The 24,065-nt window shown below is 44.1% G+C and overlaps 1 protein-coding gene across 1 annotated transcript in view; it reads left to right on the plus strand.

The window, feature by feature from the left end:
• The window catches only part of CHD7 (chromodomain helicase DNA binding protein 7), a 121,200-nt gene that overhangs the window by 31,986 nt on the left and 65,149 nt on the right, over window positions 1–24,065 (plus strand). The window contains 2 exon segments of the mRNA XM_024742640.1: window positions 7,096–7,526; window positions 21,156–21,297. Of these exon segments, the coding sequence (XP_024598408.1) occupies window positions 7,096–7,526; window positions 21,156–21,297 (573 nt within the window).

The raw sequence follows: 24,065 nt of genomic DNA on the forward strand, positions 1-24,065 counted from the left end.
AAAGTATGACTGTGTCTCAGATTCCCCTAGTGGGCTCAGAGTTTGGTTTGCTTCTTGTAAGTCAGAGGCACCATGATGCCACAGTTGCAGGCCCTGTTTCTTCTTGGGGGGCTGCTGTTGGAGGAGAATGGGTGTCATCTTTATGGGTGGGTGGCCCTGCTGCGTGCAGGGCCTGCTCCCCTGTGTGTGGTCCAGGAGGCCTAGGAAGTTACTCATCGTTGCAGCGCGTGGCTTTGAATTGTGTCGAGTTTGTGCTGGTGTTTGTTTCTCCCCTGCCCGGAGGAGTGATGCTCCTCTCGGCCCCTCTGCGTTTCCCTTCCTTCTATTAAAAGTGCTGGGATGGGAGATTCTCAAGGTTAGGGGCTTGGTCTGATGACTCGCGTACGCTTTCTGGAAAACTAACACATGTTAAAACGACATTCAACTCTTGTCCAGACGATTAAGCTACTTTTCCCAGGCCCTTGTGGAGAAACATCAAAAAAACAAAAACAAAAAACAAATTTCAGAACTTTAACATCACTTCATTTCTATGCCCTTGGTGTGTGTGTGTGTGTGTGTGTGTGTGTGTGTGTGTGTGTGTGTGTGTGTCAGACAAACGTTATTTCACTGCATGGTTTTTAAGTGCAAGCCTGTTACTTGGCCTGGTGCTTTTTCTGAGAAGTAGAATTGACCTGTTACCCAACTGGAATGGTGGCCACAGAGCCGCACCCTTGGGCCAGCACCTCCTGAGCCTGGTGGCACAGACACAGTGGGCGGTGGCGAGAGTGAGGGGCGGCGGCCAGACGCCCTCTTCTCCTCCACTGAGAGGGAGTCCGCACCACTTAGAGCTTCTCAGACACTCAGGAAGGAGGTTTGCATTGCTGGAGCCTCACCGCTGGGCTGTTCTGGTCCAGCTGACCATAGAAACACCTCAGCACAGTGTGTCACACGTTACAGAGGCCATGGGACCCTTCCTGTGGCGTCGTTCCACCCTGAAGACTGGAAGGTGGTCAGTATTCAATATGGGATGGGAAGCTATTTAACATTAAATTTAACATGGCCAGTTGGTTCAGTATTTCTCATTATTTTGGACTCTAGTGATTCAAAATGCGTTTATAATGTAGGTGCTGTCACAGTGGCTCACGTTAATTTGTAGCTGTTAAAGATTCTGTGCATATGGCAGATCTATTCTAAGGACAAAATGTAAGCAGAAAACCAAAGGTTCAAAAATGCCTTCAGATGATTTTTAGACGAGATACTTCACAGTAATTAAAAAATTTTTTTTTCAATTCTAAAATTTAATGATTCTTCTGAGGGACCCACTAAGATAAGTTATTAAATTTCAAAGTTCATTTTATTTAACTTAGTAATTATCTTCACTGCATATATATTATAATGGAAATTGTACAAGTCAGAAGATTATATGATTATCCTAATATTCCTGTTTTATTCCTACATCTGAGCATAATTGAGTAAGCTGTTTCAGTGCATTTATATAAAATTGTATTTATTCGTAGAGTCATATACTATCTTTTGAAACATTTGATAACCACTGCTTTGAGACTGGCGCATGCCGTCTCTCTTGTTCTCTCTCACACTCTCATATCCCTGCCACAGAGGTGATGGATTAACTGTATCAGTGTAATCCAGAGTGTATTTTGAAGAGCATTTTTATTCAGGATATTCTTGGAAGAAGAATATCTTTTTCCTGTATGGCACACTGTGTCCTGTTCCCCCTCAGAGCGTAGTAAGGGCTTGGAGAGCTTTACCGTAAAGAAAAATGCTTAACTTTGTTTAACCCAGAATTCTCAAAACTCCCGTGACCCGAGTCTTCTTTTCTTGGAACACGTCTTAAAATCCTAAACTTAGAAAATGTTCTCTACTTTCTGCCTTCTCAAGTCACATGACCAACAAGCGTGATGATGTTCCATCTTTGTGTTTGTGTCCGTAAAAGTATTCACTCGATATTTTTTTCCCTAGAAATTGTCTTTAAAAATGAGCTGAATAAAACTAACTGACAGATGAAAGGCTTGAACTTGAGGCCGTGACTCTGATACCAAATTTAGTCAAGCAGAAAATATTCTAATCCTTGATTCTTTTCTTAAGATTATTTCTGTACGTATTATTTTGTATCAAAGAACCAAAGGTAAAAGTTATTTCAGTTGACCCTTCAAACTAATATCTGTTCTTCTTGATCTCCTCCCCACAAAGAAGGTTTTAAAAGCCGCTTGTGATGCATTTTTGTGCCTTCTGTCACCCCATCCTGGACGTGGTCTGTTGCTTGGGCTGGTCCATTGGGGAAGGAGCCCCTGGCCAGCACGTGTCTCCCCTTCAGTCCCAGCCTGGCTGCCTTTTTTCCAAGAACCCTCCTTGGCATCAGCCTGGGTTAGGCGCTCTGTTCTGCCCCGGCAGGTACCAGGGCTGCTTGGTTTACTGTTACGTCCTCAGCTGTCTGTTGGATGAATAAATGAATTGGGCACCGAGTATTACCGAGTGCTCTTCTTTTTATCAGTGTCACTGACGAGAAAAAGATGTGAAAATCTCAGTGGGACTTGCTGAACATTGGCTGAATGATCTTTTGAACCCTGCGTTCACTCCTTTGGCTGGAGATTGAGCTTCAGGGCTCATATTGGAATTCCTTTTGAGAAGAGTGCGGAGGGACTGAGAACCTGTGGGATCCTGGAAGAGTAAACAGAAGTGAAGAAGGCCGGTAGTAGGAATGTGTCTCCAAAGCGATTAAAAAAAAAAAATACCCCAAAACTGAATTGTACTTTTCAGTCTTAAATGACTACTTAATATTTGTATTTTTACAAGCCACTTAAATCCTAGTGTAGCGTTTTAAGATTGTACTTGTTGTCACGTGGGTCGTAGTTGGCCTGCCACTTCTCCCCCAGAACCTGCGTTTCTCTGAGCTCGCAAGTGTCTGTCTCCCTTCGGCCTGATTTGTGGGGCGGGGCGTGCGTGTCTCCTGGAAGTGCCATGTTACTCTCATCCGGTTGGTAGTATCTTCTCCTTATTATAAAAGTAGTGTTTTGATTTTAGACGTGTTCGTGTCACCCAGTAAGTAGAATGTTTGCCCAGAGACGTCCTGTATTACAGAATGGTGCGGCTTTGCAGGGATTGTCCATACTGGAGACATTGCAAACTGCTTGCTCATTCATGGTGCTTGACGCTGAAAGCACGTTGAGGCTTCAAGACTATAATTAAGACAAAATATGGTTAAATAAGGTAGCCTTTAAAGTCAGAAAATGCTGGGTGAGGTTGGAGGGAAAACACAGTGGCGATGGATGAAAAGTGTCTTCTTACACATTGTATTTACGTTGTTCTGACGAAGGCTCCCGAGCGTTTTGGGTCATGTTTGCTTAAAGGTAACGGAGGGGTTGGCCCCGCCTCCCCGGCCCCTCTCCTTTGGTTAAATTTACATCCTGCCTACTCTGCTGTTTTATGTGAGGCAACTTGTTTATGTGTTTGTCTAATTTATATGTGACGAAAAGTGAAGTTAAGGCTAAAAACGACTATCTTTAGTTTATGGTAATTTTTTGGACAACACGCACCTTGGATCGTTTTAATTTATTGTTCAACTGTCCGTCATTCTGTTTCAGTTTCAGAAGTCCACGCGTAGTCCTTATATATTCCATAATGCTCCAAAAGGCATATGGAATTATGATAGCAAATATGTCAAGCAGGAAGTCCTAAAGGGTGTATTTAAAAATACCTTTGGTATCTAACATTCTCTGCTTTTGCCCTAGTAAATGAGAGGTTTGAGGAATGCCCTATATGGTGATATCAGATGTTAATGGCATTGATTACCTGTCAGGCAGTGGGAATTGATGGGAAAATGTCCGCTGTAAAATTAAATAGCATTAGAGAAGACTGTACCATGCGCGGGGTGTTGGGAGGGAAACGGCGGGCCTGGGAGACTTTGTCAGGGTATTACTGTGAGCTCCAGGTTTTTTCCCCACATGATTAAGGCAGGCCATCTGTTCTTTGTTAAATGTTTACAAAAACAGCTTTTCTCTAAAAGATTTAAGGAGATGTGGGCCTGGTAAACACTATAATATTTCCGAGCACCTTTCCACCCTATTTCAAACAGTACCAAAACATAATTCTGCCGCGTATCAAACAGGACTACTATCTTTTTTGTATTTGGTCTTTACATTTTTTTCCTTCTTATGGAAGATTAAATTTTTAAGGGATACTAATTTATGGCTTCATGTATTACTGAAAGGAGCATCCAGAATGATTTGTGTGCTCAAGTGCAGATAAATTTTCAGTCGTCTGGTATCACGTGTTACACGCCTTTTCTGATTCACAAATGTGGACCAGGTATCTCTCATCAGAGGCTGGCATTTGGTTACCGGAGTTAATGCCATGCAGATTAAAGAAAGGTACACATGCAGAAAAATGGTACAGATGAACTGGTTTGCAGGGCAGAAGTAGAGACACAGATGTAGAGAACAAACGTATGGACACCAAGGGGGGAAAATGGCAGGTGGTGGTGGTGGTGGTGGTGGTGGTGGTGGGATGAATTGGGAGATTGGGATTGACATGTATACACTGATGTATATAAAATAGATAACTAGTGAGAACCTGCTGTATAAAAAAATAAATAAAATAAAATTCAAAAATTAAAACAAAAAAAAGAAAGGTACACATACCTGGAATTAATTCACCGTTCTAAGCTGTAAGCATTGTTTACTGGTAGACTTTCCTCTTTCCCTTTCCAGGAAATGTTTTTTCTTCCATCTCCTGAGAAATAGCTTGTCCCAAATAAGTTTGACCTCTGTGTCTCTTATGAAAATAATTGGCTTTTTCCTTTTTCCTTACATTAGGAAATAATATGTAACAATTAATTCTACTTCAGTAACTTAGGTATAGTAAAACCATTAAATCAGATCCCTTTATTTCTCAGCGAATATAATTTGGAGAGCTCCTTGGTTGATGTTTGTTAAGCGTGTTTGTGAGGGAAAAACCGGGGGCAGGTGAGTGGCTTTTCTCAGGATCTGGTCGGTTGTGTTACCCCTGGATGGACACTGCATCCATGTTGTGTTCATTCTCACTCCTCTGCCCTGGCTTCTCTCCCCTCCTGTCTGTCCTTACTCTCCTTCAGCATCTTTCTCTCTCAGCTCTGACCAAGAAAGGGCAATGTGTATTTTAAGATTTTCTCATACCGTAGGATTTTGGAAGAGACTTTGGAAATCATCTGAACCAAACGCTTCATTTTGCAGATGAAGAAGAAGTGAAATGATTTCCCCCAGATCACAAAGCTCATGGCAGGGCCCGGGCTAGAATTTTCTCTCTCAGCTCACGGTTCTGGGCTCATTCCCTCACGCTAGTGCAGGTGGAGAACTGAATGTAGGTTTTTTCAGTGACCGTAGTAGGTTGTACTGGGAACAGGAAAACCAGTTTCCTTTCTGGCAGTGATTTCGTTTTTTAAACGTTTCTTTGGGTCACTGAGCACTTTGGAAATAAAGTGAAGCCTGTGGCACCTTTCCTAGGAGGACGCCCGTGTGTGAGGTTTTCGGAGCCGGACAGAGTCAGAAGAGCACTGGATTTAGGAAACCTAGATTCAGATGTCACCTCTGTCCCCCATGGTGTGGCCTTGGGTAGCCACGTGGCCTCCTCAAATTTTACTTCTTTTCTGAAAAATGGGGGTAGATTATCACATTTTGGTGTGAGGTTCGGGTGCACAAACTCCTGCAAGCACCTTGCTTAGTGTATAACATGAAGTAGATGCTCAGTGGATGTGAGTCGTGCCGGAATCTGATTTGTAGCCCTTTGTGGGTGGTGAGTAGCAACTCCTGGGCGCCTCAGCGGACCTGGGCCTGGGCTTCCCTGTGGCTCCTCTTTTGAGGGTCATGTGTGAGGGGCCCAGTTCTCAGTTCTGTCACTTGCCTCCGTAACTCCTTGGGTGCGTTCTTCATCTTAGCAAGTCTGTGTCTCCATGGAGCTCTCCGGGCTGGCGTGGGGATCGGATGGTGTCCGGGCGTAAAGTGCTCACTGAGCACATGCCCAGCACGTGGTAAGACTGTCGCGTACACGCTTGTGGCTGTTGCTGTTTATATTACAGTTACTATTTCGTGTCTGGAGAAGCATATGAAAAAGGCAGATACAGCATTTTCAAGTCTTGCGTTCAAATGTAAAGGCTCATTAGATGTCATAGTTTACAGTGGAGACAGGTGGTCCCCTACCTCTGCCCTGATTTGTATCATGACCACTCAGCGTCCCATCCCAGGTGTTGGTATTCTCCACCATGTTTAAGACCATTTCTGGGTATGGTCTTAGTGGATGCTGAAAATCTCCTGCAAGGCATGTCAAATTGACTATGTGGGGGCGCTTTCCCTCTCTCTCTCTCTCTCGCTCTCTCGCTCTCTCTCTCTCTCTCTCTCGCTCTCTCGCTCTCTTGCTCTGTCTCTCGCTCGCTCTCTCTCTCTCTCTCTCGCTCGCTCTCTCAGTGAGATTTGGAAATGTAAAGCTTTAATAACTTAAGAAAAACATTGTCTGCGTTTTCTATCAGTATGAGAAATCTAACCAACCCAGAGTCGTTAAGCTTGTATATGTGCTTTTAATGTGACATTTGAATGTCATTTAAATCAGAAATGACCTGTACTGTGTAAGATTTATGTGTTTACACTCGGATTTCAAACTTTCATGGTATCTGATTCTTACAATGCTCAGTACACTTGTTCTTTTTAAAAGTGACTTGATTATGTATCTTTAATTGGAGCTCCCGTTCCTGCATGGGGAAAATTCCACTTGAATTCCATCTGTGTGTCTTAGCTTTTGCTGCTGTTTTGTTCTTCCCCATTTCCTACATGGGTGCTAAGGACATGGAAAGTGTCTTCAGCTGAATGAGAAATTTTCTTCCACCCGAACAGAAGATTTTCCTGTATTACTAAATTGCCCTCTTTATTTATTTAAAAGCTTTCCTGTTGAAGAAACCTGTTTTTTTTTTCTGGATGAGAGAAAATGATAGGTTTCACAAATGCGTAGTTGGTTAAGTTTGCTACCTTGAGTGTAGTGTAAGTTTCAGAAGCATCAGCCACTTAACTTTCAGTTCCTTTCTTCACTACGAAGAGCAATAAACTAACTTCAATTCCTATTTGTGTCTCTTAGCATTCTCCATCGGAGCCCTTTCTAGAGAAACCAGTGCCGGATATGACTCAGGTTAGTGGACCGAACGCTCAGCTAGTGAACAGTGATGATTACCTGCTGTCCGTAGAACAGCAGCCGCAGCAGAAGAAGAAGAAAAAGAAAAACAACCACATTGTTGCAGAGGATCCCAGTAAAAGTTTCGGTAAAGATGACTTCCCTGGTGGGGTTGATAACCAAGAACTAAACAGGAACTCGCTAGATGGGTCCCAAGAAGAGAAAAAGAAAAAGAAAAGGCCGAAGGCAAAAAAAGATCCCAAGGAACCGAAAGAACCCAAGGAGAAGAAAGAGCCCAAGGAACCCAAGACCCCGAAAGCCCCTAAGATTCCCAAAGAGCCAAAGGAAAAGAAAGCAAAAACTGCCACGCCAAAACCCAAATCCAGCAAAAAGTCAAGGTAGGCTGTGGGCAGAAACAACCACCACCAAACACAGTAGAGACAAGCACAACAGTCACAGCCTGTGGAATGGGGGTGGGGACACGGGGTGGGCGCGGGACGCTCTGACACTTGTCTTCATTGCTGAGCTGCCTTTTCTCGTACCCGAACTGAAAAGTTAAGGTGTTTATGCGTTCTAAGTAAGATTTAGGACTCAATTATTATGAACTGTTGATTCGGTTGGTAGATTCTTTAGAAACGTTACTGGATAAAAATTGTTTATTATTTTAAAATCACTTTCTTGTATTTTTGTGAAAGCCTGTCATTTTAACAAATAGAACCAAGTTACCAGCAGAATCATTTGTGAGCTTAGACCACCAACCTCATTTTCAGTGACAGTGCCATACTGGGTAAGAAGGATTCTAGAAGGCAAGGCGAGTCACTGCATTTCACTAGGCTTTTTCAGTCCTGTTTCCCAGAAGTTGAAACGGGAGAATGCATTCTCTCCACTTGGCAGGCGGAGTAAGCCTTCCAGGGGCAGCGTTGGAATCCTAGTGGGCAACGTGGGAGAAATCAAATAGCAGTTACCCATTAGATATGCACTGGAGAGTAGCATGCATTTTAGGTCCTAGGAAATAGCCGCCTCCACATCGTGCTTCCCCTCTGGTACTTCCCCACCAACTCTCTGACCCCCCAGGAGGCATATTTATTCAGTAAGAAAAGCTGAGAGGAGAAGACATTGAAGACTAATTTTTTTCATTTGTACCGAACATTTCTTACAACTGTTCTGAACCAGTTCCAAACATCTGAATCTGTTTTTCAGAATGTGGCTCATGTTAGAAAATATAGTTTCCAGATGGAAGTACGGTCAGACTTGGTTACTCTGAACCTGTTTGCGGACGCAGGAGAAAACACGCTCCACCGCTTCCCGCCACGAGCGAATGCCCGCTTGTGCAGGGCGCGTGGCATTCCACCCCGAGATTGACATGCTCCACGCGGGCTTTGCGAGCTCGCCGGCCTGGCAGCCCTGGGCTTGTGAGCTTGCTTGTGTGTCAGGAGCAGGTACACAAAGAAGGGTGGTTTCTGTAACTAGAAAGATGCCGCAAAGTGAGAGAACAAACTTGGATTTTCAGCTTCCTGCTAAAAATATCTAAACAACCCAATACATTATTCTGTAGTGTTTTGAAAGTTTGAATCATAGACATTAACAAAACTTTTGTCACCAGTACTTTTTATGGTACCCAGATAACTGAATTACAGTTGGCCCTCCACAAAGGGCTTGAGCATCTGCAGATTTGGGCATCCGCCGGGGTCCTAGAACCAATTCCTTGCAGATACTGAGGGACCACCGTATATTCAGTAACTCAGTCTTATAGGTAACTTAATATTTGCATTCACTTATGGTGTCCTTTGATGCCTCAGTATGTGGTCTCTTAATTGAAAGCCATTAGGTTTTTCTCCCTGTGAACACTCCTCTGACCTCAGAATTTATTATAAATTCTGTTTTCATTTACTTAAGCAATACTTTATTAAGGACTTATTGTTTGTAGGTACTGTGTTTGTAGGTACTGTGTAGGTACTGTCTTAGGGATGTGAGGCCAGAGGACAGTTATACTTTCAGTCTGATTTATGAGGGGGTTTTAAAAAATACATTGTTGCTTAAGTCTGAGTATTGCGCTTTTAGTAGGAGGAAGCATGTGCTTTATTTCTCCTAAGGAGAAAGAAATGAAAGCAAAATCTTAAAAGAATGTATTTTTTTAAAACAAACTTACAATGTAAGAGTGTGTGTTCTAAAGAAGTTTTCTGGAACTCAGAACATATATCACCAAAACTAACTGTAGCCTCAAAATACATCTGTCTTAAGTTTTTATCTTAAGTTTTTGAATTTATTACCAAATGGTAAAAATTGATATAAAAAACCCCACTGTATCTTGGATACTTGTCGTAAATTTCCAAATATATTCTTTCAAGCTCTCAGTCTACCTCAGACTGACCCTATCTTTATTTTTTTCTTTTCTTTTTTTATAAATTTATTTACTTTTTTATTTTTGGCTGCGTTGGGTCTTCGTTGCTGCGCATGGGCTTTTCTCTAGTTGCAGCGAGCGGGGGCTACTCTTCGTTGTGGTGCGCCGGCCTCTCATTGCGGTGGCTTCTCTTGCTGCAGAGCACGGGCTCTAGGCACGCGGGCTTCAGTAGTTGTGGCTCATGGGCTCTGGAGCACAGGCTCGGTAGTTGTGGCGCACGGGCTCAGTTGCTCCGCGGCATGTGGGATCTTCCCGGACCGGGGCTTGAACCCGTGTCCCCTGCGTCGGCAGGCGGACTCGCAACCACTGCACCACCAGGGAAGCCCGTCTAGTACTTTTTTTTTTTCTCTTTATTTTTGCTTTTGACTAGTAGTCTCAGTTGATGGCTGCTGTAGGTGACAGTCATTTTTCTCCGAGTGGTGTGAAAGTAATTGAGGGGAACCCTTCTTTAGAGCTTGGAGAAGTGCAAGTGGGAAGGGGTTGCGCCCAGGAGGGTCACTGAGGGCATTTGCAGCACCTCTGCTGGCCCTGGCGACTTGCCTTTGGAGGGCCACTTGCTGATTTAGGATGAAGTGGGGTGAGGACAATGCCTGAGAGGTTTTCCTGTCGTTGATGTTCAAATGGGGGTGGCTGTCCAAGAATATGGTAACTGAATAGAGATTGTCATTGAATTAACCAGCCAAGGCGTTATTGTGTTGAGCTACAGTGTTTCAGGTGGTCAGGGGAGTGGAGTATCTCAAGTTGTGGTCGCGTTGTTCCTCTAAGTCTGGGAAGGAAAAAGCATCCCTGAAGCAAGGACAAGTAGATTGCACACAGCTACATGTCAATTCTGAATAGCATAGCAGAATAATTATGTAAATTGAATATGCAGTCATGAAGGTAATAGGAGGTTTGGGTTATGTCAGTGCTGGGGCTGAATTGCTGGAGCAGGTTGCTTTAGGCGCTGGAATACTGCAGTGGCAATTTTGTTTTGCAAAACGTTATGTGATACCAGTTATTTCCATCCTTGAATAAGTTAACTTGATGAATTTGTTTATACAGAAAATAATTCTCCTACAGAGGGCTGAAGCAGAGGGGATAAACAGAAATGGAAGGAAACATTTACTGTAGAACTACTCACATCTTTCTTGTTTGGCCCTCTATGCCTTATCGCTGGTGAGATTCTCCTAACAGACGTGCGGCTCTTTGAGCGGCTGGTGACGGCAGTGACCCGCTGGGGGTCTGCATTATGTCCACACGGGAGAGAGCTGGTTTCGCGTCATTCACATACTGTCATAAATGACATGAGAAAGGTGGCTGTCATTGGTGGGGCTGAGTTTCTCTGTGTGCCTTCACCGTGTCCTTCTCACTGCCTGTCATCCCTGAAAGCCACCGAGGCTTGAATTTGTGGCCATTCCCAGCACACTCGCCCTTTTGGCAACCGAGATATAATTGGGTCTGTCTTGCCTCTGCAGGAGAACCTAAAAGAATCTGCCCAGAAGCTGTTATATAGAATGGTAGTGAAACAGAAAAAAAGGTGTCAGCATTTCAGAAAGAGACATTTATTTATTTGTTTGTTTGTTTATTTTTGGCTGCCTTGGGTCTTCGTTGTTGCGCGCAGGCTTTCTCTAGTTATGGCAAGCAGGGGCTACTCTTCGTTGCGGTGCGCAGGCTTCTCATTGTGGTGGCTTCTCTTGTTGCGGAGCACGGGCTCTAGGCTCATGGGCTTCAGTAGTTGCGGTGCATGGGCTCAGTAGTTGTGGCTCATGGGCTTCCGTAGTTGTGGCACGTGGGCTCTAGAGTGCAGGCTCAGTAGTTGTGGCACGCGGGCTCAGTAGTTGTGGCTCGCGGGCTCTAGAGCGCAGGGTCAGTAGTTGTGGCGCACGGGTTTAGCTGCTCTGTGGCCATGTGGGGTCTTCCTGGACCAGGGCTCGAACCCGTGTCCCTTGCGTTGGCAGGTGGATTCTTAACCACTGCACCACCAGGGAAGTCCCCAAAAAGAGACATTTAAAATCTTGGTGAAAAAAATGGACCACATGCCTCTTTTCTAATTAGGACCATATCTTTCTTCCCCTCTTCCCATTTTACATTAAATATATATTTTCCTACCTGTCTAGTGCTTTCCCCAGGTGTCTTTATAGCTTTTAAATATTGACGGTTAATATTAAAAATAAAGGCTAAGACAGTTGTGTCCTGGAGAGGATGCCATTTTGCATATGGAAGGATTCACGGAGCTGAAATATGAGGATTCGTGGTCTTCTCTTCAATGCGTTTTCTGTTGTGTATGCTTGGGCCTTGTGAAATGAGAGAGAATTTGGAGGAAGTGCTTCCTTTGAATGACTCTTGGAGGATTTAGTGGTCCATTTAGCTATATAAAGATTCTTTGAATGTACATAAAGAAGGGAACTTAGCCAAAGGTTGTGACTTGATTACTGAAGCTTCATTTAAATGAAGCCGTGGAGATTTGCTTCTAATGCAGTTTCTAGGAACTCATCTGGTCCTTGCCCCCCCTCTCCACCCCCAGTATTAAAGTTAATAGGAAGCTAAAATGCTGCTTCTCAATTAAGAGTGAAGATATATATTTTTTAAACTGTGAAAAGTAAACATACCACTCTTACTTCAAAAGACATATAAAGTACCCAAAACACGTTAAGTGTATTTTTTGCATACCACACTGTCCTTAATATTTATGTTGCTACTTTCTTCTGAGGAACTTAGTTAACTTTTCAGATATTGTTTTCTCAATCATGATCTAAAAGAGTAGCAGCATTTACCTGAGAAATATTTTTATTCAGCCAGCAAGCCCAATAGTGGTGTATTTTGAGTAACTAATACATATTTTCTAATGTGCTCTTATATATGTAAAATTTCTCGGACACAAAAGCAAACCGTTAAACTTGTTTTGCTAATGAGTGCAGAAAACCTAGATAGTCAGGTATCTCCCCATCAGGTAATAAAGTAAATGAAACCAGCAGCTTTTCTTCTTCTATTTTCTTGTTCTTTCTTTTATTCACGTGCCGTGACTTAGCTTTGACCCAAGACATTGGATAGTTGAACAGACTGAACTAGGTATTTTGGATACTGTACCAGCAGAAGAGAGTGTAGGTTTCTTTGGCATGTGGTTACAAAGGACTTTTGAGCCCTTTAGATGTTGGCGAGGAACAAGGAAGACGTGTCCGTGAGCATCAGGCGTCTGCCCACCGGCCTGCCCTGTCCGCTCCTGGTCACTACGTCCAAGCTCCGGGCCAGGGGTGCAACCAGGTGCCCCCTTTCCCTTCCGAAGATTGCCTTCTCTTTGACAAAGGTGCCGGGCCGTGAGGTCTTCTTAATCCCCGTGGGGATTCCTTTCCTTCGAGAAAGGAAGGATAACCATCTCAGAGCCTTCCTTGTACGTGTAAAAGGCCAATGACAGGCCACCTTGTGACCCTGCCTCTATCTGATTTGTCTTAAATCAGGATGAGCGGTGAGGGAGCTGTCAGCCGCCTTCAGTTCAGACCCTGCCGTCTCTGATAGCCCGTGGTTCCCTTTACGCTCCCTGGCGGGGACGCATGCCCAACGTCACTGACCCTAAACAGCAAGTTCAGCTGATTCATGCTCTGTGCCGGATGCAGGAATGGGCCGCAGTGGGCCTGGTGGGAATTTGTTCCTGCCCGTCCAGGGAGCTGCAGTAGACTTCAGAGCGGTGGCCTGCTGGCCTTGTGGTTGTGTGGCAGAGGTGAGGTAGGTCCCACTGCACCCGTCGGAGGAGAGGTGAGAGGTGAGGAGGCCCTGGGCAGCAGGAGGATGTTAAAGGGGCATTTTTCTGGAGACACCTTCCTTTGAAGTCTTCTTAAGTGGAATTTTAGGGTGTCGCACGTGTTGCCGTAGGAGATGTGTTGGGGATGTCAGAGTCGGAAGATAAAGAGCAGGAGGCGTCACAGGCTGATTTTTTTAATTATCGTTAAAAATGTCTATGGATATGAATGTGCTTTTGAAAAGTATGAAGTTCTGTGCAGATGCAAAACTTGTCACGTGGCACATAAAGATCTTTTTGCTAGTTGTCTTCTGCCCAGCCAGAGCCCCCTGTGGGGTGTTGGATGCAAAGCCACTGTGAGAGCATCAGTCACGTGAGAGGCTGGCCTCTGCTTCAGCCACCTTTCCGTGGAAGTCTGTGTGACTGAGCTCTAAAATGTTAAACAGGGAGCTGGAGCGTTTGAATTAAGAAAAACGACACTGTGGGACGTCCCCGGCGGTCCAGCGGTTAAGACTCCGCGCTTCCACTGCAGGGGGCGCGGGTTCGATCCCTAGTCGGGGAACTAAGATCCCACAAGCCGAGTGCTGTGGCGAAAGAAAGAAAAAAGACACTGTTCTCTCTCTCTCTCTTAATTTTAGAAAGGCAACACCCTTGAACTTCCATTAGATTACTAATTTTATGTGTAGCCCAATTCCTGTAGGAATGATGTAACTTCATGCTTCTTCTGTTGGGGTAGGTGGTGAGGTTTTCTCCTCGTAGGCCTTGCCATTTGCTCTGCCTGATTCTCCACCTACATACCTCATACCTCACCTGATTAAACCGAGGGTGGGCTGCACGTCTCACCGGTTGTCATAGCCACCTTGGCGGATCAGAGAAGATACTTATGAATCCAGGAAGTGGGCTTCTGGCTGCTAACGCTGTCCTCACTCTCCCCGTCCTGGGTCGTGGGAACGCTGGGCGTGAGTAAGGCTGGCGTCTTAGGACTTGGCACAGACAGCCAAGTATTGGCCCTTGGAAGAATATCCCATAGTAAAAGGGCACTGAAAGGCATGCTTTCTGCACAGGTCGTGTGATGTCTGGCTTGCCCGATCCTTTCTGCCGTGTTGCAGTGCCAGGTGGTGCTGCAGAGCTGGGGGGCTAATGTTCATGTTTGTTGAGCTTCTGGGATCGGACAACACATCAGCTCACCAGACTTTGCTTCCATCTTACTTCTGGTGGATCTTAATTCATTCCATAAAACTCAATAATAACCTTTAGATTTTCAATGATAATTCGTGGCTTTGTGATTTTTTTTTTTTTTCCCCCATCTACAGTATATTCAACATTAAAAATGGGTTTAGCTCTTTCAGGAGAACTATCTACTGTACTTTCTCTTTCATTTTTAAAAAACATTCTTCTTTATAAAATGGTCAACTGGAGCTTTCCTCAGGACAGGGTTCTGATGTTATTGGAAGGCCACCCAGGGATGAGCCGGAGTAACAGAGGCGTTCACCAGGGAAGGTTTCCAAGGCCTGGAGGGTCCCGCAAAAGGCCAGGCCAGTGCTGGACGCATAGTACGTCTCCACGAGGAGGTGAGACCTTCAGGCCGGTCCCAGGACGGAGACGGGGGCTCTGGAGCCGGGCAGGTTCTGGCCCAGTCCTGGGACGGCTGCTTCCTGGGCCGAGCGTGTAACCTCTTCGACCCTGTTTCCTTATCCTTGCACAGTTTGATTGTAAGATGGGAAGGCGAGGCCTGTTGAGTTTGAATTATACATTTTAAATGAAAGCAAGTTGGGTTTCTGTGTCTTTCCTAACTTTGCTATTCCCTTCCTAGAAATTTAGCACAGTTAATGTACCTCAGGAGTACTTGATCGTGTAAGAGCTACCTAAGGTAACAATTTAAATTATTTGTCTTTGAGGCAGAGAACTTAAAAACTCGATTGATAATTTGTCTGCAATTTGTTGTTCAGAAATAAAATAGAGCCCCCTCCCCCAACCCCCTCTCTCTTCCACTTCTCAGCTCTCCTTCTTTCTCTTTCTCAAGCAGAAGCATAGGGTGAAGAATTTGTGGGTGGCATTTAGGAGTCGGGGGCCGGCTCAGCACCCGAGGGCTGACTGCCTGGGCGGACGGGGGCTCCTGTCCCCCGATCCTGCCCAGATGCTCTCTGCCCTGCGCTGCCTTGTAGGGAGTTTCAAGCATTCGGACCGTCTGCTGACCGCTGCTGGGCCCTTGGCCTAGGGAGCTCCAAGGGCCTTCGTGTGAAGGTGGTGTTGACTTCTGCGTTTCTTGTCTGTCGTGCAGAATTTGTCTTGACTCTTATTTCATTAGTTTATTCTGTCACCTGCATTTTATCACATCCCAGTTTAGCTGTTAAATAAAACTTTGGTCTTGGGACTTTTAACATTTTATTTTGTTGGGTTATTTTACTTTATGATGTATCACATTTTATATTGCCTTCATTGATCCTTTTAGTCCTTGATCTTGTCGCTTTTTTAGTTTGCCTCTTTATCTTTTAATTTTCTTTTTCATTGTTTAAAAACTTAGAGGAAAATCTGAAGTTGAGAGGCCAGACGCTTTTCTCCTACCAGCCTTGAGACCTTGACCCTAGCGACTCATGTATTTTATCATACGTGATCTTTCTGAATCACGACAAGCCATACACTTCCTGTGCCACAGACATCCCTCACTTCTCATCCATGACATTCAGTTTTTTATTAAAAGGGCTTTATGTATGTAAAATATAAGGATATGTTTCAATACTCTCTGCTGTCCTAAAAGATGGTAGTGTGACACTTCGGCTTGATTTCCTGAAAACGGACCTGTTTGATCTTCACGAGCCTCCAGGTTGATTTTCCCCGGTGTGAGGGGGCCCATCACTGACGTGTCCTGTCTCGAGGGTCTGTGTGGTGGAGAATCCGCTGCCCCCGCTCCGCCCAACCCCGCCACTGTCCGCACAGCTTCACCCGCTGACTCGACTCCTCTCGTTATGTTTGGCTCCACGATACGGTTCCTTTTCAAACTGTCTTTCCTTCGAGAACTTAGACCCTTAGGCTGGTGCTATCCATGTTTCACGGCACTCTGTAATAAATCAGGGCAGCTAGCTGACTTTCCAGTAAGTTCTAGCCCTTTGCATAAAGTCGTGTATAAAAAACCTGTACTCGTTTCTCACCGAAAAGACTTCATTATTTACATGCTCTATCTTAGCTTGGATTTATGTGTCCAGCCCCACTTCAGGTACTGTCACTGGGCCCATCGTTGTGGACTCTTACAGCCATACACTGAATATGTCCTTCCAGAGGGATGACTCCCTCCATGTGGATTCCTCCTCTCTGAACCCAGCATTTGTTTCTTGGAGTTTTCATCAGGATGGTGTAGGTTTTGATCACTTGGGGTTGGGGGAGGCAACCACAGAACTTCAGAGCTCGGTCTGGCAGGGTGACCTAAGTGTCACTTAGCCATGGACCCTGAGAATATCCCGCTGCCCGCCACTGGGACCTCCCTCTCATGGTGAAATGTGACATGTAAGTAAAACTGGTGGAGGGATGGTGGCCCTACGGTGGTCAGCAGCATCCCCAGAAAGATATAACCCTTTCCAAGAGTACAACGGCCTGCCTAGCTTCACGAAGGGGTGGCCCTGCATCTTGGCCTCACCAGTAATGGTGGGCAATAAGGGTCAGGAAATGAAAGAACTCTGTGAGTCTGGAGGAGAGGTATACAGATGTATGGGGTTTGAAAACTTGCTAGGTTTCACTCTACTTTGATAGTAGTTTAGCCCCATTTTACTGAGCTTCGTAAAGATAGAACCTACGTGGGGTTTTCGTAAATGAATTAAGGAGAAGAGCGCTTTAGCTGCACGTAGTCAGGGCTGTGTATGTGTTTGTTGATTTCACGGTTACTTGTACTGTTTAATTGGTCAGCTAAAGTTTATAAGTAGCCCACCTGACCAGGTACAAGGAATACAGAGATAAATAAGACACATTTCCTTCTTGAGCTAACAGGATAGTTGGAGAAAGACATATACACACACACACCTGGCGCTTTGGTTTTACTGCATTGCAGTAATGTTACCACCCAGTACTGTGTGTTTTAAACATCCCTTGTGTGGGGGTACATCACGTGGCATGCAGCGTGTGTGAGATCTTGCTAATCCAGACTTTGGTGGCCAGAAAATGGTTCTCTGACTGAGTGATGTCCAGCTGAGCCTTGCAGAGGAGTGCGCAAGGGGCAGTGGAGGGAGGAGAGATGCGCGTACGCTTCTGGGAGCGGTCCTGTATATCTGCAGGGTGGAGGGTGGAGAGTTTGGGGTGTGGGAAAGGTAGAAAAATAAAGTTCATGTTGCCGATGATAAAAACCGCGCACTGAGAATCTCAGACGTCAGTACACGTGGGGCTGCGGCTTTGGGCGGAATGATTCGGTCGGGTCTGTGTGTGAGCAGGGCCGCTCTGCTGGTGCCTGGAACTGGGTTCGCAGGGCATGTTCGGGCGTCAGGACTGAGCCACAGAGCTCGGGGACGCGGCGGACAGGGCCGGTCCAGGGGGCGTGTGGAGGCAGCCGGGGCTTCTCCGGGCCACGGCCAGTCGGGGCTGGACCCCGCACAGCTGGCTCTTCTGGCCGTCCTGGCTGGCGGGGCGTCGGGCCGGGGCCAGCCCTGCAGCTGTTGGCGGCGCCCTGAGGGTCTGGATTTGCGCCAGGCAGCCCGTGGCTTCGTCCCGGGCCTCGTAGTGTCGGGTTGAGGGGTTGTCCATGTGAATAAGTACCGCTTCCTTCTCCCCAACCGGAAGAGCTGCCCTCTTCGTGCGTTCAGGCTTCCCAGATTCTAGCCGGGGAGAGGAATGTGTACGGCCGTGTTTTGGCTCAGACATTACGAAAGACCAGCCTTGAACCTTACAGATTTGGGTCGCGGCTGTGGCCGTGGGATACGTGTCCTCTCGCCAGCAGTCTGATGGCGGGTGGCCCTGCCCCTGGCTGGTGACGGGGACGAGGCGGGGAGGCCGTTGTGACGGTCGGGGTGGGACATGATACGCGTCTGAACTAAAGCAGGGGCCAGGGGTATAGAGGCGAGTGGCCTCTGGGCGGGTGTTGAGACTGTTGATAAAGGCCGTTCCTTCTCTTCACGTGGCCTAGGTGATGTGGTCACGACGCAGAGGGTCCCGTCCCTAAGTCTCCGCAGTTGATTCCGCCCGTGGGTCTGAGCCGCAGTCAGAGAACAGCTCCCAGTCGAGTGTGCCAGGTGCTTGGAAAGGTCGAAACTTGGAGCAAAATGTAATTACTCACCTCATTTTATGGATGAGAAAACTGAGACTCAGGGAAAAGAAATGACGTATCCAGAGTCACAGACAGGCAGGTTATAAATGACAGAGTTGGAACTTGAACTGAGGGCTGTCTGAAATCAGTGCTCCTCGTTGGCTAAAAAAAAAAAAAAAAAATTCTGGCTTTAGCTCTTTTGGGGCAAAGCAGTTTTAATATAACAGTTGAAAATCCAAATGAGCTTATTGCAAAATAGTGGCAAAGGCAATCTGATGTAAATAACTTCATCTTGTCTTTGATTGTAATGTCTTGGGGTGAACATTGAAGACTTTGTAGCTTTTTTGACTGCTTGGTGTGTTTTTGATTTGTACGTTGATGTCACGAGAAGATGTTAGCAAGGAAATGCTTCGATGTCTCGGGGCAGCATGAATAGCTCAAGGTCCACTGAGTTTAGAAATCCTCCAGTCATCAGAACTGGGGTGGTTGCTTCCCTTGGCTACAGGCATTTTGTCCGGGCATTTGGAGAGGTCCTGTCTGACTTTGCACGTTCTTGGAGGTTCCACAGAGTGCATCCTTGGGACAGACGGAACATCATTAGCACTTCTCTCCTCCAGCAGATTGACGTCTCCTCAGACCTGGGCTCTGGCGGGCTCCGAGGCAGTAAGCCTTTTTCTCCCGTAGGACAGTTTACCCCTGGTGCAGGAACCCCACTAAATCAAATTGTGTCCTTCACTGTGGCGTGGAGAGGGCACTGGGGAAGGACCTGCTGCCAGCTTTCTTTACCTGGCAGTGGTTCAGCTCCGTGACAGGCCTACCTCTGATTTAAACAAATTTGAGAAATATGTAAAGTTTTGGAAGCAGTTTTGCACTGATTTGATAAAAGAAACCACAAAACACTGCAGCGCAGGTGTTGAGAATGTTTGAAAGCTGATTGAGGGAAGCAGATGGCTTTAGTCAGTGGCATCCAGCCAAAAGAGCAGGTGCTGGTCATGTGACCGCTGGTTACCAGGGTAATCTGATTGCTCTTGGCGTGCAGATGAAAGGAAAGGGGCCCAGCGTTCAGCTGTAGTATTGTATAATTTGTGGCAGTTAGAGCGGAAATAAATGCTGGAAATGGAGCCTCATAGTAGGGGAGACTTCTGTCCATGTGTAGCGTAAACACTAGGACAGTTGGATGAAGAACTGTTGTATGGATTTTTTTTTTTAATTTAAAAAATATGCTTTCTGTGGATCTTTTGGGGGCTTAAAGTTTTTAGGACACTCCTTTTATTTATTTATTTGTAAATTAAAAAGAACTCTTTAAACCTAACTGCTGCTTGCTGTAATCTGAATTGTCGTAAGTTTTTTCCTTATGTGGCCATTTACTAGGCTCAGATATTAACAGAACAAAATAAAAACAAGCTCTGAGTATTTGAAAATGACTAGTTTATCAAATATTGTATTTATTCATTACAAAAATGCCTTTTAGGTGTGTAATTATACTAAGTACTTTTGAAACATTTTACATGACATGCTTTACTTAAATAAAAGCATATCGGTATCTTGGCCTCTTTTCCTTTTGTAGTTGTTGGGATTGAAAAAAAATACTGTTTAATGCATTCTGACAGCATACTTTTCTAGGAATTTACAAACTTAAATAAACTTTTCAAAGCTTTTCGAAATGTATCTTTTGTTTTCAAAATTTATTAGAATTTTAGGCTTTCTTGAAATAGTAAAAATAATTATTACTGAGGTTGGATTATTTGAAATGTTGGATAGTAAATGGTAATAATCAATATTAGAAAACCCTTGGGGCTGGGTTTTGGAAATTGGTATGGAAGGCAGCACCAAGTGTGCATTCTAAAAGAATGGCAAATAAAGGTTCTAAAGGTGATAGTAAACTTAAATTAAAAAATTTTTTTCTTACAGTTCACTTGTCTTTTGACTTACGTAACATTCAAATCCTGTTAACGTTTGATGGAAACATACTGTGGAACGCGCACTTGAATTGCTGGGGTCACTTTGCTATATTTCTGTATTTTGGAGACCCAGCTTTTGAAAAAAAGGCCATCGTGACTACCTCAAAAAAAAAAAAATGTCTAGCACCAAAATAAAGCTGATTTTTACTTAAGGATACAGCGTTAAATAAATTTATGTAGAAGAGGAATTGCTATATATCTTCTTATGTTTTGAAAGGTTATAAATTGGATAAAAATGTATCAGTGTTATAAAAGAGGACACCTGGTAGTGGTGTCAAGAAAAGGACTTAAACAGGAGTATTTAAAACTATCTGCAAGAGACAGAAGAAATGATCATTGTGTTCTAGTTTTCCTTGACAGTTTTAAAAACCATCTTCTGGTACCTTAAAAAGTTGATAGCAAAATGATTTCTTAATTCAATTTTTCATTATGGCTTGGTGTATTGGCAGGGATCGTGCGTTGTCTAGATGAACAGATGTATTCTGTGTGGTATTAGGAGTTTTTGCATGCAGTTTTTCATTAGGTCAGATATCTGCTGAAGGTCATCAGTATGGGGTTTTGCTGTAAAAACTTAATTGAGAGTACTATTTAACTCTCGATGGCCCACATGCATTGATTTATCAATTGTTATCGATACTTTAGGGATATTGACGTGGGAAATATAAGGCGTGGGGCGTACGAAAAACCTTGTTAAAAAGTGAACACTAAGTGATCCACTTTGAATTCTAGTAATAAGAAACCTGATTCAGAAGCAAGTGCTTTGAAGAAAAAGGCCAACAAGGGAAAAACAGAAGGTTCTGAGAATTCAGACTTAGACAAAACACCCCCGTCATCTCCTCCTCCTGAAGAAGACGAGGACCCAGGTGTTCAGGTAATACCATTATTCTGATCCCGAGCTGTGGTTGTTTAGCGTGGGTAACTTTAGCTGCATATCGAGTGCACTGGACCTCCCTGGCTTTGTTATAGAGCTGCCGTAGAGATGGCTTTATTGTCGCCTGGAACATTATATCCATAGTGATGAGAGCTGGGGGGCCAACCCAGAATTAAATAAACTCCTGACTTCTTGGTTTTGCCATCTTTGACTCTGTGATAAATAAAACTGAGACTCTTCATTTATTTCTGTACATGTATCTTTTGATGTTTATGTTAGTGTTAACATAGCCTTAATATGTTGGTCCATTTAAAGCTTCACCCACATTTCTGATTTTCTGCTAAGTTTGGTTCCTTGTCAGTTCTTTTATTTTGCAGAACAGAAAGTCCCAGTGTAATCTGTAGCTCGTCTTCATGTTTCTGACATCTGACGGTCAGAGTCGAGATGTATTTGTGTAACACTAAAGTTTCTGAACAAGTTAGTGACTTTCTGGACAGCAGCCCCGCACAAATTTCCAGTGTTAGAGTCTCCTGGCTTTCGGAGACTTTTATAGGAATCAGTCAAAAAAACTGGCCCTGAAATAAACATCAGGAATTTAGGTTCTTGTGCGTAAAGCACACTGCCTTCGCTGATTGGACAGTAAGTAAGGGACCCCTACACGTGACCGTTAAACATTATTTCCTTGTTACGTTCCCTGGAAGCATGCCAGCTTGGTCCTCTGGGATGGCTGGGAATGTGGCTTCTGTGAATGACATCTAAGTTATCAAGGAGCAGTTACTGAGGATCCTGCTAGAAAAGCAAGCAGCCCCTGGAAGCGGGCTTGACCTTTTCTAATAGTTTGGTGCACTCTCAGTACTTCTCCCTGTACCTACTGATTTGCTTAAAAGTTAGAAACAAAGTACTTGCAATATACAGCTCTGTGCTAAAGAATTTCAGATAGATTTTGTGTGCGTGCGTGCGTGTGTGTGTGTGTGTGTGTGTGTGTGTGTGTTTAACGAGAACTCCCTGATATCTATAACTTCACAGAACGACGTAACCTTAGAGGACCTGAAAGGGCGGAGAGAGAGAGAGAGAGAGAGAGAGAGAGAGAGAGTGTGTGTGTGTGTGTGTGTGTGTGTGTGTGTGTGTGTGTGTGTAAATGAATGTGTTTCAGTTTGGTTCTATAACTAACATAGTGATAAACTCTGGCAGTTAGAGTTAATCTTGTAATTTCCTCTAACTTTCCATATCAGTGAAAAGATATTGGGAAGGTAAGTAGCTATCTTTTAAAAAATTGTTCAGGGGGTTTTAAACTGAAGTATTTTTAATTATTTTGAATTTATTCCTTATGCCCACAGGTGTTTTTTTTTTCCCCGGAATTGCTTTTGCTTAAACTAAGACCTTTGTGCAGTAGTATTTGGACAATACTAAGAAGACTGTCACACAAGTCAAGAAAATTCTGTTGTTCTTTCACAAACACTGCTGTTTTTTACAAGTCTGTTTGCATTAACACAGACTCAAATGGACTTTATGAAATACTAGTGGTGTTTTTTTTTCCTTCTGCATTTCAGTTATAGAAAAATGCTAATCAATGCAAATGAACATCCGTGCATCCTTTCTAATTGGCTGGTGCCGAACTGTCACGGGTCAGACAGCTAATATCAGTGAACACACAGGTCCATGTTTCTCAGTGTCTCTTCTGTATCACAGCAACACAGGAAGTGACGCTGACTGCTTGTTTGTTGTATTTCTTCCTGTAGCACACGTGTAAAGGGCTTAAAGTTCTTGAGTTTTATGATCAACTTGTTTAAACTTTAGTAAATGCCATGTCTTTTTTTTTTCTTTTTTCTTTTAACAAACTGAAAAGTTTGTGTCACAAAGTACTACAACAGTGAGATTGTGGTAACGCATTTAAATTTGTTCTTCAGCCTACCTGTTTTAACTATATGAAACTTTTCGAAAACAATCCAAGTTTAACAAGTTGACCTGTTATTGTAGTGTTAATTCAAAAGTTTTGAGCTTTCAATGCAGTTGGTTTCAGTACAGTTCTTATATTTTATTTTGATTCCCCCAAATGTTTCAAATAACAATAGTTTTAACAGACCATAAAGAAGCCTATTATGTGATAAATAATTTTATCTTATGTTGGGAAATTGGGAAAGGAACCTTGATATCCAAAATAAATGAACTTAAGATCAATTATTATTTAGAAGGCAGAGAAGCCATATAACATGTAAAACTTTCAGCAAGTTGAGTTCTAATTGTATTTTGGGGTTTCTTTTACTCTTATGAAGTGACCTTGTATCCACTATTACTAACCCTATCACTGTTGCATAGATTTATAACACAAAGTTGATATGAGGGGAAACTTCCGTTATAAACATTATATTCACCAATATGCACATTTCTATTAGAAAAATAAACAGAAGTCTCTGCTTTTATTGTACTGGAACATTTCTTTAATATCAGAGTGGGATTTAGTGTAAAGTAGATTTGTCTTAGACTCTGTCCAAGGATGTTTAGTTACTTGTGCTGGAAGAATACTAGGGCATTGTGGCCCCAACCATGGAAACCTGATGAAACATCACAGATGTGTCATTAGTAGCACATTCTCCTTACAGTAATGACAGAAAGGTGAAACTGTAGATTCATCCATTTCCATTTAGCTAAATTGATATATCAAAAGAAATACAGAGGACTTCCCTGGTGGTGCAGTGGTTGAGAGTCCGCCTGCCGATGCAGGGAACACGGGTTCGTGCCCCGGTCCGGGAAGATCCCACATGCCGTGG

Source organism: Neophocaena asiaeorientalis, unplaced genomic scaffold (assembly GCF_003031525.2).
Source record: "Neophocaena asiaeorientalis asiaeorientalis breed wild unplaced genomic scaffold, Neophocaena_asiaeorientalis_V1.1 scaffold226, whole genome shotgun sequence".
NCBI classification, from domain to species: domain Eukaryota; kingdom Metazoa; phylum Chordata; class Mammalia; order Artiodactyla; family Phocoenidae; genus Neophocaena; species Neophocaena asiaeorientalis.